The 17,885-nt window shown below is 35.5% G+C and overlaps 2 protein-coding genes and 1 long non-coding RNA gene across 13 annotated transcripts; 2 read left to right on the top strand and 1 right to left on the bottom strand.

Annotated features, from left to right (window-relative positions):
- Positions 1–288: 288 nt before the first annotated feature.
- LOC108811958 (uncharacterized) lies at positions 289–2,609 on the bottom strand. 11 transcript variants are annotated; one of them, XR_001943420.2, is made up of 7 exons: positions 2,273–2,609; positions 1,949–2,157; positions 1,762–1,877; positions 1,446–1,680; positions 1,269–1,354; positions 833–1,201; positions 289–736 (listed from the first exon to the last, which is right to left on the bottom strand). It is a non-coding gene; the product is annotated as an uncharacterized LOC108811958 (long non-coding RNA). The 11 variants fall into 11 exon arrangements; XR_001943419.2 differs by having other exon boundaries at positions 1,949–2,161; XR_008935381.1 differs by having other exon boundaries at positions 2,036–2,204; positions 2,273–2,608.
- Positions 2,610–3,456: 847 nt separating this feature from the next.
- Positions 3,457–12,523, top strand: LOC108807840 (uncharacterized). The gene is given in 23 exon segments (XM_056986967.1): positions 3,457–3,594; positions 3,678–4,064; positions 4,144–4,257; positions 4,775–5,142; positions 5,511–6,471; positions 6,584–6,714; positions 6,769–6,847; positions 8,717–8,878; positions 8,963–9,010; positions 9,353–9,501; positions 9,604–9,652; positions 9,723–9,779; positions 9,897–10,082; positions 10,175–10,309; positions 10,395–10,456; positions 10,550–10,643; positions 10,712–10,826; positions 10,905–10,981; positions 11,071–11,211; positions 11,605–11,769; positions 11,848–11,961; positions 12,057–12,153; positions 12,259–12,523. Coding segments are annotated over 22 exon segments (3,774 nt in total). The 5' UTR covers positions 3,457–3,594; positions 3,678–3,692; the 3' UTR covers positions 12,357–12,523.
- A 2,868-nt stretch (positions 12,524–15,391) lies between these two features.
- On the top strand, positions 15,392–16,667 carry LOC108809799 (ethylene-responsive transcription factor ERF114). The gene is made up of 2 exons (XM_018581942.2): positions 15,392–15,752; positions 15,973–16,667. The coding sequence occupies exons 1-2, from the start codon at positions 15,527–15,529 to the stop codon at positions 16,494–16,496; spliced, it is 750 nt and encodes a 249-aa protein (XP_018437444.1). The 5' UTR covers positions 15,392–15,526; the 3' UTR covers positions 16,497–16,667.
- Positions 16,668–17,885: the final 1,218 nt, after the last annotated feature.

A 17,885-nucleotide genomic window follows, 5' to 3' on the forward strand; every position in this document is an offset into this window, starting at 1 on the left:
AAACCTACTTTACCTTTTTAGTTACATGATGAGTTCCATTTTAATATTTCCAAATATTTTAATACAGTTTTATACAAAAGTATATGAAACTTGGTTTTTGTTCTGTTGTTCTAAATTTAATTACGGAACTTGGATTTAAAATACAGAACTGATAAAATGATCTTTAACTATTATTATAATGTACACATTTGTAATGAATATACAGTTTTTTGTTGGTATTGGTTGGTTACACATAAGGTTGGATACCGGATATATCAAGGTAGTTTTATAACACATTCACCCTTATAATCACGATAAGAAGATCTAATTATTTTCCAATAAATACATCAAATACTTTGTAATGAAATACAAATAAAACAATTGAAAAATTCAAACGAAAAAGGGACACAACCTACCGAAACAAATCAAATGTTTTGTAATGAAATATAACCTATTTGTTGTCACAAAACATTTAGATATTTTATTACTTGAACGCACTTACTTGAATAAACCAGGGAACATGTTGACACATCATCGCATACGTTGCATGTTTCCGTTTCCATTGTTGAAGATGGCTGATCCAGAGTCTCATGATTCTTTCACAGTACGGTAAAAAAATTCTTGGGGAACTTCTAAATGTAAAATGTCCTAAAGCTCGAGTTAATATGAGGTCCACTTAGATATCCTCTATAGTTTCACACAAAATTCATGTTTTTAGTCCGTTCTCAAAATGTTCCTTTATATTGGCTGATGCAACCTGTACCATCCAAAATTAAATTATGTCGAAAATCAAAATGTTGATCATATGAACTGCAGAAATACCAATGACTGAGACAAAATTAACTATATATACATCATGAGTGCTAACTTAGCATGGGATGTTTGTGAAACCACAAGTCTCTCCATTACTCGTGTGTGATACTTTCTTCCGTTGATAAAAATACTTGATCATATGTAACACAAAATATCCCTAAAATGTGTATTTCAGATGCTTGCTGTGGACAGACAATGGCAAAGTAAGGTAAAGTAAATTTGAGAATAATAACAATGTATTACATGAATACCCTCTTTACGTGGTCTCTCATCTTTGCTGAGTTTTGATGTTGCTAATACTTTTGAGGTATGGAGATAAGAATCAAGGGTAGAGATTTTGATGCCGCATAGAACGTAGCTTCCAATAGAGCTCATCTGTAAGTGAGGGTTGAGTTGCTGATGCAAGCAGCTGCACCAATTATAATATCTTAACAACACCTCTCGACCAATTATCTATCTATTGGGACAAAAAGTACCTGATATTCCCCTAGCCACGGTGCTGTTCTTTGCAAATTGATGCCCAGATTTCCTTGCTGAAGGTTGTGCATCATGTTGACAGAGGCTATGGAATTTTCATCATCATGAGATTATGTTTTTTTTTTTGCAAAACTTCAACCAAAACATACTGAAAAGCTTTTTTTTATGACACATACCTTTTATTATTGATGATATATTGCAAAGGGAGCAGAGTAGGAGAGCAGTGGCAATAATTTTATAAGCGAACTTGAAGGCGGTCAATCAAAGAGTTAACAGCTTTAAGAGTAGCAGGCGACTTTGTTAGCACCACGAGTTGCTCAAAACGGAAGTGACTCGTTAATCTTCAAGGCATCATAATCTTAAGCCAAGTCCAAGGTTGTCTTCTTCTGAATCACAAAGCACCTCCAACACCTAATAAACAACACAAGAACAAAAGCTGTTAAGGAGATAATTAAAGAAACAGATAACTGAGTAGTGATTTATAACAACTACCTTGACAGCTTTCTATAGAGATGATCATCATCTTGCTGCATCATATCGCAGTAGATACTAATCGAATCACGCTGTCTTCTTCTCTGATGAAGAAACTCTGATCTATGTCTCTTTGCCTAGATCAAGAAACAGAACAGAATAAGAGAAACCAAAGATCAAAACTTCTGTCTATATATATAGTTGTTACACTGTGCAATTTATCTTCAAGTTTGTCCCTCATTTTACTTCTCTCCATCTCACGCTGATTAGAAACAGAGTTATCAACGTGGCGTACTTTCTGGACGCGAGCACGTGCCTTCTTCTCAGCTTCAAGCAACCCAAGCCGTTTCTTCTCAGCAGCTACACATGGGTCTTGATCTTGTGACTCTTGCTCCGTTGGTAATAAGAAATGGTAAACTGACTTGAGAGGTAAAGGCGAAATCCAGGAGATATATATGTGTGAGCTAAAACATCATCATCAAAACCATAGCCAAAGTAGAGAAGCAAAACACACATCAAACAGGGTAAGTACCTTTTTGATTAGTTAGGAATGAGAGTCACAAGTAAGAAGACATGATTAAGCTTACACTTGAGTAATCTGTCGGCTCTTGAGTAATCTTGGGTATAGGACGGTCCTAAAGTTTTGGTTTGTACACAGGAAATAAGATCAGTATATAAAGAAGGAGGGAAAGAGGAAGATGAGACGAAATCATAAAAAATATATTGATTGATCAAAGTGAGGTATTGATTATGTAGAAGTGGATCGATTAGGAACTCAGTTTCAATGCTATTCAAGCGGAGAAGATGAAGAGAAGACAGAGCGGTAGAGAGGAAGTCATCGTTACTTCCGTAGTTGGGTTGGACGAAGCCAAAGGAAGTCCAAATGTAAGCCCATTACTGATAACAGATTAACTTGAACAAAGCCAGCCATTGAAGCCTGTGTGACGTGGAAACAATAAAAGTTCATATTGGTCGATTTAATAATCTGACGTGGACAGATTAGAATTTGAGGGTATTTCCCTTTTAGTATAGTATAGATTTTATAGATATGGTTCTAAAAATAGGTTTGGGTGGCTTCTAAGTGACAAATGGATCATAGTCAAAACAACTTTTTTTCAAAAAAAAAAATCTGATTTACGCAATTTAATCGATTTAAACCATTGTAAACAATTTAAATCAATCCAACTTAGTTTAGATCTATTAAAATAAATAACAACATTAGTATAAATTCACAAAATTAAATAACAATAGTCAATTTTTTTAAAAAAAAAAACAGATTTACACAGTTTAAATCAATTTAAACCATTTAAAAAAATAAATCAGTTTAAATCAATCCAACTTAACTTAGATCTATTAAATTAAATAACAATATTAGTATAAATTCACAAATTTGTCTAATTTATTTTGTTATGAATATCTAATTTTAACAATTTATAATTAAATCCTAAAACTAAAATATTTTGTATAGATATAAACTATATACAAAATAAATTAATAATTTGTTAACATCTCATTCTGCCTAAATTCCGAATAATTCACCTAAACGCTAATCTTGTGTACAAAGGGACCTAACTCACGCAATCTGTCATTGCTTCTTCAGATAGTGTGATGGATCCGTTAGTTGAATGGGCCGACATTAATCCATAAAGGCCCATTAGATCTCGGCCCATATCTCTTCCATATTTACCACGCGAGCTCCCTTTCGTTTATGTTATCGAACGAAATCATCTTTCATGAACAAACCTTCTACAGATTCGCACTTGGAAGTTATCGGGATCTCCTTGAGCACCTGATCCGAATCCAATCATCCCCCCTCCCCCCTAGGGTTTCTAAATCGCCTACATAACTTCACCGGTACGTCAATTCTCGATCCCATTAAGATTTGATTCAAACATCAATCGCTTTTAAGTCGCCTCATCTATTCTCTTCGGTGACAGTGAATATAATACACAATGGCGATGGCGGAGGCTATGGAGACGGAGATGGACTTCTCAGACGACGGAGGCGAACAAGCCAACGCCGCCAACAGAGCTTCTCTCGTGGCTCTCTACGGGAACTCCTCATCCGTCGGATTAGAGAAACGGATCGAACAGCTGCCTGGGTACATCTTCATGTGTAACGGAAGAACCAAATCCGATTGCTTCCGTTACCGCGTTTTCGGGATCCCGAGAGGCGGGAAAGGAGTGGTGGAGCGGATCAGGCCGGGGATGAAGCTGTTTTTGTATGACTTTGAGAAGAGGCTTCTGTATGGTGTGTATGAGGCTAGTGTTGGTGGCATGTTGGATATTGAACCTGATGCTTTTGATAGGAAGTATCCTGCTCAGGTATTAGTAATAATAATAATTGTTATTGTTATTACTGTGAGAAATGAATTGAACTTTTTGAGTATTGAATCTTTGGCAGGTTGGATTTAGAATTGTTGACAACTGTTATCCCTTGCCGGAAAGTACTTTCAAGTCTGCTATCTATGAGAATTACAAAGGCGGCAAGTTTAATCAAGAGCTTGCTCCTCACCAAGTAATAATACACTCTTCCTTTGATACTTACCAATGTTCAAGAAATAGCTAGGCCCTAGTTAGGCGCTTAATACGAGACTATTTGAGCTCTTTAGAGCATTTCCAAACCCATTTTCAAGAAATCCGATTGTTTGAGCTCTTTAGACACTCAAACAATTGGTTTTAGACCCTCTGTTTGGCATATAGCATCTCCAACCCCACTGCATAATTTACTGCAATATGCAAAAATGGATTGGAAAATGCAGTCATGAATAATGCCTTTTTTGTTTGTTCATGATTGCATTTTCCACTCCATTTTGCAGTAAATTATGCAGTGGGGTTGGAGACAGGATCTAAAACCGATTCTTTGAGCGTCTATACCGATTTTTTGTTTGAAAACTTGTTTTGTTTAGGTCTGATTTGCTGACTAGGCGGAACAACATTGATATTTACAACACTATCTTTAAAAGTGCTAGACTTACCTATTGTATTGTAAATTACGATGTTTCTTGATAAAATTGATCATGGGTTGCTTGCAGGTGATGTCTTTGCTATCACTATTTCGCTCATTTGCTGCTCCACAGCTCGATGCATTACCTCACAGATTCAGAGCCTCAGCTTCATCGAGGGAGCTATCTTTTGAGGAACGGTTCATCGCTGCTACACAACTTAAAAAGGCTTCTTCGGTTTTAGATCCTCTGTCTGCCCGCTCACATCTGCTACAACATAGCTACTCCAGACAAGATGGCTACACAACCCCTTTGAGAGAAAGAGGGTATCTGTCGAATTTGGATCAGCCTTATTCTCCTGCAGAAAGTCAGCAGCCACGGTTGCTAGGAGACCCTTCACGCTCATCTATACAAGACCCTCAGCTCAAATACCTAACCATTTTATCTAATATCCGGAGGTAACTAACTAATGTCTGTAGTGGTTTTTTACTAGTCCTTTGGTCGGTAATTCAATGGTTTATCTTCCTGTTTTGTATTGCATGGTATCTTGGACATTTATCTTCCCACAACTAGGAAGCAAATTTCATTACTTTCAGTTAAGACTTGATATTTGTAGTCATCAGAGGTTTACCAGCATATATCAAACTGAGAACTATACTAGACTCATCTTTTTAACAATTGATAACTATGCTATTAACAAATATTACAGACGGCCGACAACTCTAGTCTTTTATCTTGCAGATTATAATGTTGTTTCTGTTTTCTGGCTTAGCAGTTACCTATATATGAATGTGTAATCATAGGGCTTTTTGTTTTACTGTGACAGATATGGAACTGCTCCAGAGTCCTTGGCCTCAGAAAATGAATATCATCCGGCACCGCCGCCATCTGAGAAGGATCAATTTACTTCACCTTATTCCGATAAGAAGTATTACCTTTCGACATTACCTGGGAATGAGCCTTCTTCTGCATCTGCAGCTAACGGGAGTGTGTATAGAAGTGAGCTCTATACTTCAGCGTCACAAAAGGAAGGGGAAACTAGTCAGCAGCATGAGACCCTTGCTGGGACCTATTATCACCCAGAAGCATCTGCAGTGTCAATGCAGGCAGTTAATGTTGCTCAATCTCATACTCAGACAGCTGGCTATCCTACACCGGCACATGGTGAATCCCCACAACTAGCTGCCGGAGCAACTGATTACGCATACAAACCTCAGGCCATAACCGGTAACTATACCACCACTCATTCACAGCCTGGGAGTGTGGGAAAAAGTACAGAATCATATGCTGGAGCAGTTAGTTACCCACCACAGCAACATACGCAACTCTATGCTGGTGGACCCGGATATATTCAACAACCCCATGAAACTGCGTACGCTCAGCAACCCTATTCTGCAGCAACTGGGTACGCTCAGCAACCCCATGCTGCAACAACTGGATACGCTCAGCAAACTGCGTCAAATGGGTATGCTCAGCAACCCCATGCTGCAACAACTGGATACGCTCAGCAAACTGCATCAACTGGGTACGCTCAGCAACCCTATGATGCAACAACTGGGTACGCGCAGCAACCCTATGATGCAACAACTGGATACGCTCAGCAATCCTATGATGCAGCAACTGGATACGTTCAGCAACCCCCAGATGTAGCAGCTGGGTACGCTCAGCAACCATATGGTGAAGCTGCTGGATACACAACGCAACCACATGCTCAAGCTCTTGGATACACAACGCAGTATGGTGCCCAGGCTGTTGGATACACGCCTCAATATGGTGCTCAAGCTGGTGCATACAGTCAACAAGCTGTAGCGCAAGGTTCTATTCCAGGGGCTCCTAAGACAACTGATTGGAATGCTGCTAGCCAGGCCTATGCTGCAAGCCAAGCATATGCTGCAACAGGAGATTGGAATGCGATGAATCAGTCTTATTACCACCAAACAGCGGATACAACCACAACCTATAATCAAACATCTTAAAACTGGCTTGACAGAGAGGACCTCTGTTAACTCTCGTGTACGCACTAAAACATTGTTTCGATTCAGGTGAGAAACGGTTTGATGATGATGATGAAAACCTCTTTGCAGGATCTGGAAAACTTGTGTGCGTGGTGGAGAAGCATGGATGCGAACTGGTGCACGCACTGGCAAGAATGGGAGGAAGACATAAAAGGTAGAGTCTCCAGTTCGTTTCCTCTATGTTAAAAGGCTATAATATTAAGTTTTTTTTTTTTTTTAATTTTCTCTAAACCATCAAAACTTCTTCAAATCCCTATTCAGAAGTGCAACTTGAAATGCAATTCCGATTGGGATATGAAATTAATAAACCTACTCTTCTATTACAAGATTTTCTAAAACATTTATTCTAGTATATAGTGTTTGATATAATTGGGATCTGCTATTTAAGTACATAACCTCAATAGCTCTAAACACAATATTCAGACCAGGAATGAAGAATGATTATTAACTGTAAAGATGAACTGGCATAAGGTCCTATTGGTACTTGGTAGACAAAAGACTTTACTTTGGTTTTAAGTTTTCTCTTGGGGGGGCATAAGTCTCCCACTATGTGCATTATTGAGCATTTGCATTGCAATTAACATTTTCTTTGGTTTTTCTGTTTTGTTTTCTCCTCTCTTTTTAATTTTAAAGAAGCTTTTTTGGACATTTTTTCCTTTTCTTATTTTTCTCCATTTAAAAGAAAAAACAATTTCCTTGAGCTCTCCCTTTCTTCTCCCTTCCTATTGTATTTACCTTTGTTAGCTTACGAAATTCACTTAGGTTCTGGTCCTGCTTTCTCTTCTTTGTGTGTCAATGGTCCCGTCAGCTTATAGCAGCTTTCTGGATGTTGGTGGTTGTGTCACGCGGATCATAATGTTAAACTTTTAACGAAAAAAAAAACAAATTCATAACAAAAAAAACAAATTCGAGACAACTTTAATAATAATATTATATATTCTATGTGAATCGTTTCCTCAAAATTTCTGAATTGTGGGTAAACTCACGACTTTGTGGTAAACTCACGGTCTCCAAGTAATAATCCAAATGTGTTAAATATTCTGACGTGAAAGTCCATCACTATTTCCTCAATAGTTACGCCAATAGCAACAGCTTGTGGTCTGTTTCTCCAAAGCAACATCTTTACTGTTGTCTGAAAATTTCTCTAATATTTCTGTGAAATTGTAATCGCTATATCCAGTTAGTCTAAAAGGATAAAAATGCCAGCTATAAATAGTTTTAACTATAAAATTATTGACCCAAATATTAATAACAATTTGTATTATTATATAGGAATATTTTAGATGGAAATCAGTTTTTCTACTTGATATGTATATTGACCGGCCTATGATAAGTACTCACAAGTCATAATTAACAGTGATTCGATTGCTGTAAAAGACAACAATATGTCTCTTTTAAAAAAGAAAAAAAACGAATGTTTGTAACAATATTGTATTGCCAACACATGATTAAAAGAAGCATCGTTAAATCAACTAGTAATTTAACTATTAGATCATAGTTATCAAAACCTAATAACATGGGTCATGGCATTGGCAGCTTCTAAACTAATCAATTTTATAACAAAAACTTAACGTTTAAATTAAAGGTTTTTTTTTTTGGTCACATATTTTGTGTCGTTTAGTATTTTAGTTTACTGGCTAAAAGTAATATTTTCCATTAATATAAAAATCTGACAAAAGACGCGTACTAAAAGATTTTTTTAAACAAGAATTTTCTAAGAAAATTGATGAAGGTTTCTTGGACATTTCGTGAATAAAGTCAATATTAATTAAATGAAAAACTCGGTTTAAATTTTCTTTTTAGAAGCCTATAAAAGGGGTAACGAGCCACACCAGTCAATCCAATAGAAAAGTCGAGCTGGACAAGTGGGTCCCATTTTACTACCATCATCTGTCTGAATCTTCTTCTTCTTCCTTTGTCCTAAAAAAAGAACATTTCTCTCTTTTTGTTCGATTTAGGTTTTATTAGCTTCTGATCATCATCAATCAACACATCCGTTTCTTTGTCCGGTAACTAGATTTTATCTCTGATGGGTAACTGCTTCTCCGAAGATGTCTCCTCCGGAGCTGGCGCTATAGCCAGCGTTAGTGGAGCTGCTCCCTCCACCTCCACTACCAACGACGCCGTTGATTACTATCTCAAGTCTCGTGGTTTCAACGGTCTCTTCTCTCAGATCGAGGTTCCCCTCTCTTCTTTTTTATCGAAGTTTTTAGTTTTCTTTGTATTTAAAGGAAGTTTTAAGTGAATTTTTTTTTTTGGGCAGCTATCGTTTTCTGCCTCTAATTTGCGAGACCGTGACGTGCTCTCCAAGGTTTGTTGTGATTCCAAAATTGTATCTTTTGATGGTTGAACTTGAGGTTTAGCTGAAGGCAGTGTGTATCTATGAAACTGCCTCACAACTCTGTGTTTATCAAGTGATGGTGTTAGAGAACAAAAACATTCTGGACTATCTCTTGAAACGAAACAGTGTTCTAAAAATCGGCCTAGATCGAGCATAAACGAAACAATTGTTCTAAGAGACGTCAAAAAAGAATTGGTCTATGCGCTCGCCCAAAAACTAGTTCCCTATAAAACACCTTGAAACCATAGACAGTTGGTGAAGTCCATTTTGTCTACATTCTTCTGAAATTTATGACATTTTTTTAATTCGCAGAGTGATCCTATGGTGGTGGTCTATAAGAAGGAAAAAGATGAAACACTCTCCGAAGTGTTCCGCACCGAAGTGGTTTTGAACTCCTTAGCTCCGAAATGGATCAAGAAATTTACACTCGCTTATCATTTCGAGACTGTGCAGACATTGTTGTAAGCTTCTCATCTCTTAATCTCATATGTAAAACTGAGGACAGAGTTATTTTAAATACCTTTACCCTGAAAGTATATGAACTCGTTCTTGTTGGTTGTTAGGTTTCGTGTGTATGATGTTGACACTCAGTATCAAAACTCAAGAGAGGAGGTAACTACTAATCCGATACATCTATATCTTCATCTCTTACTAATGAAGATTTACTTCTTTTTTTTATCAGATGCTGAAACTTGATGATCAGCAGTTTCTCGGTGAGGCAACATGTGCATTGTCTGAGGTATCATCAACTTGCTTGAATGCTATCCTTTTCTTATTTTATTCACCAAATATTGTCATTGCAAATATATGTGGACTTAAAAATAGCTTATTATGATTACTCTTTTCGACCATGCAGATAGTCACAAAATCAACTAGGACGATTCCATTAGAGCTAAAGCGTAAAGAAGGATTCGCCGCACAGTCTCAGCCTCGCCATGGAAAGCTTATTGTCCATGCTGAGGAGTGCCTTGCTTCTAAGATTACAACAGAGATAGTATTCAGATGTTCGAATTTGGAATCTAAAGATCTTTTCTCAAAAAGTGTAAGTTTTATATTCTCTGCGCCATTTCTACTAAAACAGATTACAGACGTGACTATAAGTTGACTCTTTATCTCTCTTTTGCTCATCTTTAGGATCCCTTTTTGGTGGTATCAAAGATTGTGGAGCACGGAACTCCAATCCCAGTGTCTAAAACAGAAGTCCTGAAGAACAATCTTAACCCTATTTGGAAACCACTCTCTCTAAGTGTTCAACAAGTTGGGAGTAAGGTATATGAGGATTCTTATGGACTGAATGAATATAAAGTCTCTTTCTCTATCGGAGATGTCTCATTTTGTTTCTATAATCCTGCAGGACAGTCCACTGATAATAGATTGCTCAGACTTCAATTCCAATGGCAAACACAGTCTTATCGGGTAACCTTAGAGCTCAGTCTATCTCATCTTGGAGTGTGCCTTATTAGAAAAGCTGTTAGCTGACATAATCACTTATCTATTTTGTGTGTACAGAAAAGTTCAAAAATCGCTTGCAGACTTGGAAAAACTTCATTTGGCTGGCCAAGGAATCAATTTATCTCTGCCTACCGGTGCTGGACAAAACAAGGTATGAACTAATAGTACTTTTTGCCTTCTCTTGTAAGTTATCTGATTGAATATCTCTCTCTATCTCAGGTATTAAAGAGCCAGCTTTTTGTGGAGAAGTTTACAGAGACTGTTCAGCACACATTCCTTGAATACTTGGCATCCGGGTTTGAACTAAGCTTCATGGTAGCAATCGATTTCACAGGTAGGTTAGGCAGTGATCCTAAAAACTTTTTGAGTCAATATGTTTGTAATTGTAAACATTTCTATTGTCCTTTTTCAGCTTCGAATGGCAATCCGCGCCTCCCTGATTCTCTGCACTACGTTGATCCTTCAGGACGATTAAATGCCTACCAAAGAGTGAGGATTCAGTGTTTTATTCCATTTTGTTAATTAGCAGTGACTCTGACTAAAAAACTGATCATGTTCTTTTTTTTTTTTGAACTTAGGCTATAGTGGATCTTGGAGAAGTGTTGCAGTTCTATGACTCGGACAAACGCTTCCCTGCTTGGGGGTTTGGAGCTCGTCCTATAGATGGTCCAGTTTCGCATTGCTTTAACCTCAATGGAAGCAGTTCTTCATACTGTGAGGTAAAAACAAACTCAGTGTGCTGTCTCTTTAGTATTAGAACTAGGCCTGAGATTTTGAACCGAACCAAACCAACATTTCGGTTAGATTTTGTAGTTTTTTTTTAAATCAGTTTTTGGTTTGGTCTGGCATTCGGTTACTTTGGTTTTCTCTATAAAAAAAAAATAGTTTTGTACTCAATCCATACCAAATACCTGAACCGAACTAACTAAATTTCAAACCGAACTAATCAAATTAGCCGAATACGGAACCAAAATTTATTTAGGGATAATTCCACAAGATTTATGTTAAACCAAACTAACCAAAAACCAAACCGATACTGCAGGCCTAATTAGAACTTTGATTATTCGGATTCACATATCATTTGTTTTTCTTACTCTCTATATCTCTCTCAGGTGGATGGGGTTCAAGGAATCCTGACTTCATATACAAGTGCGCTCTTCAACGTCTCTCTGGCAGGACCTACCCTCTTTGGTCCGGTGATAAACTCAGCTGCGACGATAGCTAGCCAGTCTCTAGCTCAAGGCTCACGGAGATACTACGTCTTACTAATCATCACAGTGAGTAGTAATACATAATAATATCAAACAATCATCATCAAATAGGCATAACATAACAAAAATCAAACATTGTTTCAGGATGGTGTTATAACAGATCTTCAAGAAACAAAAGACGCTTTGGTCAGTGCATCTGATTTGCCGTTATCAATCCTCATTGTAGGAGTTGGAGGAGCCGATTTTAAAGAGATGGAGGTACACAAAGATACTTTTAAAGATTCTTACAACTATCATAATGATCTTTTTGTGTAAACTGTGTTTTGTTTGTGTGTTTGGTTGGGGTGTTTTAGATACTAGACGCAGATAGAGGAGACAGGTTGGAGAGCTCGACGGGGAGATTAGCTTCACGAGATATCGTTCAGTTTGTGGCGCTACGAGACGTGCAACGTGAGTTTTTGTTTGGTTCTTGAATTTAACCGTGTGAGAAGGTTAGTTTTTTTTTGGCTTGGTGGCTTGGTTTTAATGAGTGCGTTGTGTTGTGTTGCGTTGCAGATGGAGAGATTTCTGTAGTACAAGCGCTTCTTGCAGAGTTGCCTTCACAGTTTTTGACGTATATGAGAATCCGTAATATGAAGCCAATTCCTCCGTGAAAGATGGATCGTGTGTAGATGTTTTTGCCAAAGAGAAAGTGTACATAGCAATATATATACTTTGTACATTGGCTTTTTTGTATTTTTATGTTTTTGTGTTTCTTTTTCGGAATCTTGGATGTAAAAAGTTTGGAATGAAGCAAGTGGTAATGCATCATTTGATGATTCTCATGTGTGCATCTTTCTTAACACATTATAAGACAAAAATTGTGGTATGTAGTGAAGTTTCTTAATAAATTACTTGATTTGATACGCTAATTTATTAATACACATCGCCGAAGTGCATTATATTTTCAATCACATATTTGCAAAAAAAAATTAGAGTTGACGTAGGTAGATGGAGTAACAAAAGATGGATAATCTATTAGAAAGTTATTCACAGCATTGTGTAAATGAAGTCAAAGCATGAAATATTATGTAGTGATTGTAGAATTAGTAAAAAATATTTGTAGTCTCCAGAAATTAACATATCTCCCCTTATATAAAAGGGAGTTTGTGGACTGAGAAATCTATTAGTTGTGGATAGTTGGAATGTTACAAGTAAAATTAGAGCTCAACCTAGACGAGTGTAGAGTTATGTCTCTGTTCACACTAATATGGATTACGATTTTGGGATGTAATTCTGATGTTGTGTTCTACGAAAAGAGTGATTGGGACATCTCAGTTTGTGGTGTATGTAGAATGGTTTAAAAATTGATTTAATTATCTAATTCCACTTATTTTTTGGTCATACATTTATAAAAAAAATTAAAGTTAAACATTTTGATTTGGAGTAATGATTGCAGAATCGGTAAATAAGTATGCATAATTTCTTAAAAAATTAATATATTGCTTTTTGCCTGGAATAGGTATTACAGACCGCGTGAGTAGATATGGAAAGACCATTATCCGCAGGCTGCAGGCAGACGGAGTATTACAAAAACTACTTTACATTTTCACACATGAAAAACTAATGTCTGAAAGGTCATAAGTTTACCAATGGAGGGAGAGTGAGACCTAATTAAAGACATTCAACAGTATTAATTTTGATAAAACGTCGATCAATAAACGTAACATAAACCTTCGGTTAAGGAAATGGTAGTTGAACCTAACACCTACACTACCTACAGAGCACAATGCACAAAGACACATCTTTGCGAGTCAAAGTGGCTGTATTGAATTTACAAGTCTTACACTATAATCCCACATGACACATTGCTCTTTTTACCTGTCAACTTACTTAGCTGTTGACATTTTTGGTCAATACTTAATAGTTATTCAAATACGGAACTTTTTATATAAAGCCAAGAATATATAAAGATAGGCACTCATAATGTATACAAATTTCCATTCGAAAAGCTGAAACGTGTACACAAACCCCACACACCATCAACTATAAGAATGATACAATGTAACAGTATAGTTTTTTTGTTCATCATAAAGGAATTAGGTTTATTCGGAAATATCCTCTAGTTTACGTGGTAATTTAAATATATGATAAAGTAAGAAATATGATTTAAAGATTTTTTTCACAAATATTACGATTTATAGGACAAAAACTTAGACCGTCTTAGCGATTTTCTTGATTGCTTTTAACATTTTCATTGTTTACTAGCTAGTAGCAAACATTTTTAGATATTAACATTTAATAGCAAAAAAAAACATTTAATAACAACATAAATTTGTCTAATATCATTGTTTCTAAAAACATTTTAGATATAATTATGTAAAAAATGATATATATATATATTAGAAACAAAAGCTTGCATATCGGAAGTGAAAATAATTTTAAATAATGTAAAATAGATGGAATAGTTCAATTATCACTAATTGAGTTTATGTTAGTAATTTTTCTAACTTAACAATATATATAAATTAATATTCTCTCTGTTTCTAAATAAATGTGATTTTGATATTTTTTACACAAATTAAAAAAATGACGAAAATATATGTAAGTTGTTATTAATTATACATTTCTGACCAATCGATTTTGAAATAAATAAAATTATTTATAAAATCAGTGTAGTTTATAATTAATTTTTAATTGAAAATAAATATAATTTACATTGAAATTGTATAATAATATTTTTTTGTGTAACAAGAAAAAAAGTTAGAATGACACTGATTATAAAACAGAGGTACAACATTTCGTCAAATTGTTAGTTTTTTTTTTGCAAATGATCAAATTGTTAATTTTTCACTAAGGATTATGCACTTCTGCCAAACTTAAAGGAGTCATTTTGTTTATGTCGATTGGAGTGTGTACACATTTATTGATTCTGAGGTTTTAAAACTTCTTTTGTGTTGCAAACTTTTAGTCAAACCGTAATTAAAAACTAGATTCACTTCACACGTACGCAAATTCATATTGCTATTTTTTTTTCTTATCGCGTTCCATCCACAAAGGAAGTATATACACTTAAAAAAATCATCTTCATCTTTTTAGAGAATATATGTCGATATTTGACGAAAAAGAAATTGTCGGTTAACATTAAACTTTCAACTACATCTTTGTGAGCACGAGTTCTTTTCTATTGTTTTATATTAATATTCAGAAAATAATAACATTTATTTTTCTTTAACAATAAAAATAACATTTCTTTTCCTCAAGTCGTGAGTGTGTTACCACTTTTACAAAGATAAAATAATCATACAAAACGTGAACATGCATGCATCTTCCCCCTTCTTCTTTATTTTATTCTCATATAAACTTTGCATGTTTAATCTTTCCATCTCGTGTAGTATTCTTTTCGTCAGATATTTAAAATACAAATGCACTTTCCGTATTAGGAAATTAATGTTAGGAAACATTCTCATATAATACATATCGTCATTTCAAGGACCCCGGTATATTGATCCGTACTAATCGTACACATGCAAACATGTTTTTCTATTACTATACAATAATAATAAGACTAAGTACATTAAAAACATATAATAAAAGACCTAAAGAAAAGAGAGAGAACCAAACTCAAACGTACATTTGAAGTCGTATGTTCACACGTAAACCGACTTCTATAAAAAAAAAACCTCAGAATATTGCATACCCCGAAAAGCCTTTACTCTTTCTCCTTTCACTTAAACCTAATTTCTTCTCTTTATCTCGCCTTCTTGTTCTTGATGTCCAAAGAAGAGCTGAACAAACCCTAAACTCTAGATCCTATATCGGATTTAAAATAAAATCTAGCAAAATGGATCCTCGATTCTATGGGAATATGCCTTTTGGGGGTGATGAACCTGAGGAAGATGAAAACTTATTCCCATTCTACTCGGCTCGATCTCAACACGACATGAGTGTTATGGTCTCGGCTTTGTCTCAAGTTATAGGAAACCAAGAAAACAGCTCTCACGATAGTCCTTCTGTGCATAATCCACAAGACCCTAGTCTACCAGTTGCTCCTACCCATCAAGATCAAGGTAGGTATATAGATGCTCATATCTATGTTAAATTATTTGGAAATTTTGTGAAAAGTTCATAGCTAGCAGATGTAAATCTCAGACTAGATCCAGCTTGTAACTAAATTTATGGTATTGTCAAATGTGATTTAATGATTTCGATATAGTACATTTAGACACATACACTAGGAATATATATGTACTATATATGCAATATTAAATGTTTGTGATTGATATTAAGGGGACTTGAGGAGGAGACATTATAGAGGGGTAAGGCAAAGGCCATGGGGGAAATGGGCAGCTGAGATTCGAGATCCGAAAAAGGCAGCACGTGTGTGGCTAGGGACATTTGAAACCGCTGAGTCCGCAGCCTTAGCTTACGATGAAGCAGCTCTTAAGTTCAAAGGAAACAAAGCCAAACTCAATTTCCCTGAGAGGGTTCAGCTAGGAAGCAATGTTATAAACAATCAGCTATCAAACTCTACTTGTTACTCCTCAAATCAAACCGAGACGCAAAATATACCATACTATAACCAGTATTATCAAGACGGGAGTAATAATGATATGCTAAGTTTTAATTTGGGCGGTGGATATGGTAGCGGTAACGGAGTTTCAATGTCTCATGATCATAGTTTATCAACTATTACTACTGCTGCAACGACTTCTTCGTCTTCTGGTGGCTCTTCTAGGCAACAAGAAGAGCAAGATTTTGCTAGATTTTGGCGGTTTGGGGATTCTTCTTCCTCTCCACATTCGGGATATTAAGATGATAGATATGTAAGTGATTTGTGTTTCCTGCGATGAAGAGATGTTATGATTCTTGATTGTTCTCTTAATTATAATGTTCTGGTACTCTTATTTCAGTTGGTTAAAGATTCTTGAAAAAAGTGTAACTTTATTTCATATTATATAATTAGTTCCCTTATCTACAACACATCTGGTCCTCCCTACAAATGCAAACACAAGCTACTGAGCTCTGGGTGCAATAAATTGTCATCTGATAAGCTAAATTTCCTTACATATATTATATATAGATGTATGTTATATAATTCCATTAACGTATGTATAACCAAGCTTCAACGTCGTTTTAGCTATCTGTTATTAATTACTACCATAAAATAACAAATCTAAGTGCAAATTAAAATACCATTATGAAGAGTTGACATGAAATAGTTTTTCAAAATCAACGACTAATTTGTCGTGTGAATTAATTACAAGATTCGGTGCGCAACATGCATGTGAACTTCAGAGACATCATGCAAACTACTAAAAAGAATTGCCTTCTCTTTTTGTTCGGTTGTGTAAGTTTTCCTCGCGATGATTGGCTTAATTAAGACGCGAGATAGGCACCGTCACAGCTTTGCTAAACGGTCTCGACCCTCAACGAAATGTCTTATAATGATAAATTCCACTTGGAGCTGGGTTTCAAAGTCTTACACCACTTGATTCCACTAGTGGAACTCTATCGAATTGACTGTTAGTATAAAGTTTAAATATACACTGACATGTGTGTTTGAATTTTTTGACAACTACAGAAAACAATGAAAAAAAAATACTAATTAGTTAGATGTGATATCAATTTAAAATCAATTAGTGATAATAAATTAATTTATCTATTTAATATATTATTTTGTTTTAAGAATGTTTGGGTAAGAAACTAAGAACTGATGGATTAAACTGAATTGTATTAATATGATTCTGATATTATATTAAGTTAGATAAGTTTCTAACTTCAAATAAATTAGTATGAATTACTTTTTAAATAAATTATATAATTTTTTTTGTTCTGTTTTTGAATTGTCTACTTCATCACAAGTTGTCTACTATATAATACAAAAGAATTAGAAAAAGACAAAACATAAGAAAGTAAATGTCTCATCTGCGTGCGATTATGGTTTGATATAAACTGAAATAGACACTTTGAAATCTCAGCATATGATTCAAGTCGACAGACTAGAATTCAACGAGTACACCTAAAAAGTAGAAAAGTCAATATATAATAAAAAAGAGACAGGTTTAGACTTTTTTTAACAAGGGCCGGTGAGTCGGTGCCGGTCCGAACTGCCGGCTTCACCAACCTTGTTACTCATTTCAATCTTTGCGGCCGTACAACATCTCTCCATTTCATTTTTTTCAAAAAACTTCTAGGCCCAA

Source organism: Raphanus sativus, chromosome 6, assembly GCF_000801105.2.
Source record: "Raphanus sativus cultivar WK10039 chromosome 6, ASM80110v3, whole genome shotgun sequence".
NCBI lineage: Eukaryota > Viridiplantae > Streptophyta > Magnoliopsida > Brassicales > Brassicaceae > Raphanus > Raphanus sativus.

Bases quoted from the DNA above. Each gene is read 5' to 3' on its own strand.
- LOC108809799 (XM_018581942.2), top strand. From the start codon at position 15,527: ATGGATCCTCGATTCTATGGGAATATGCCTTTTGGGGGTGATGAACCT. The intron at 15,753-15,972 runs GTAGGTATATAG...ATTGATATTAAG, and splicing joins TCCTACCCATCAAGATCAAG to GGGACTTGAGGAGGAGACAT.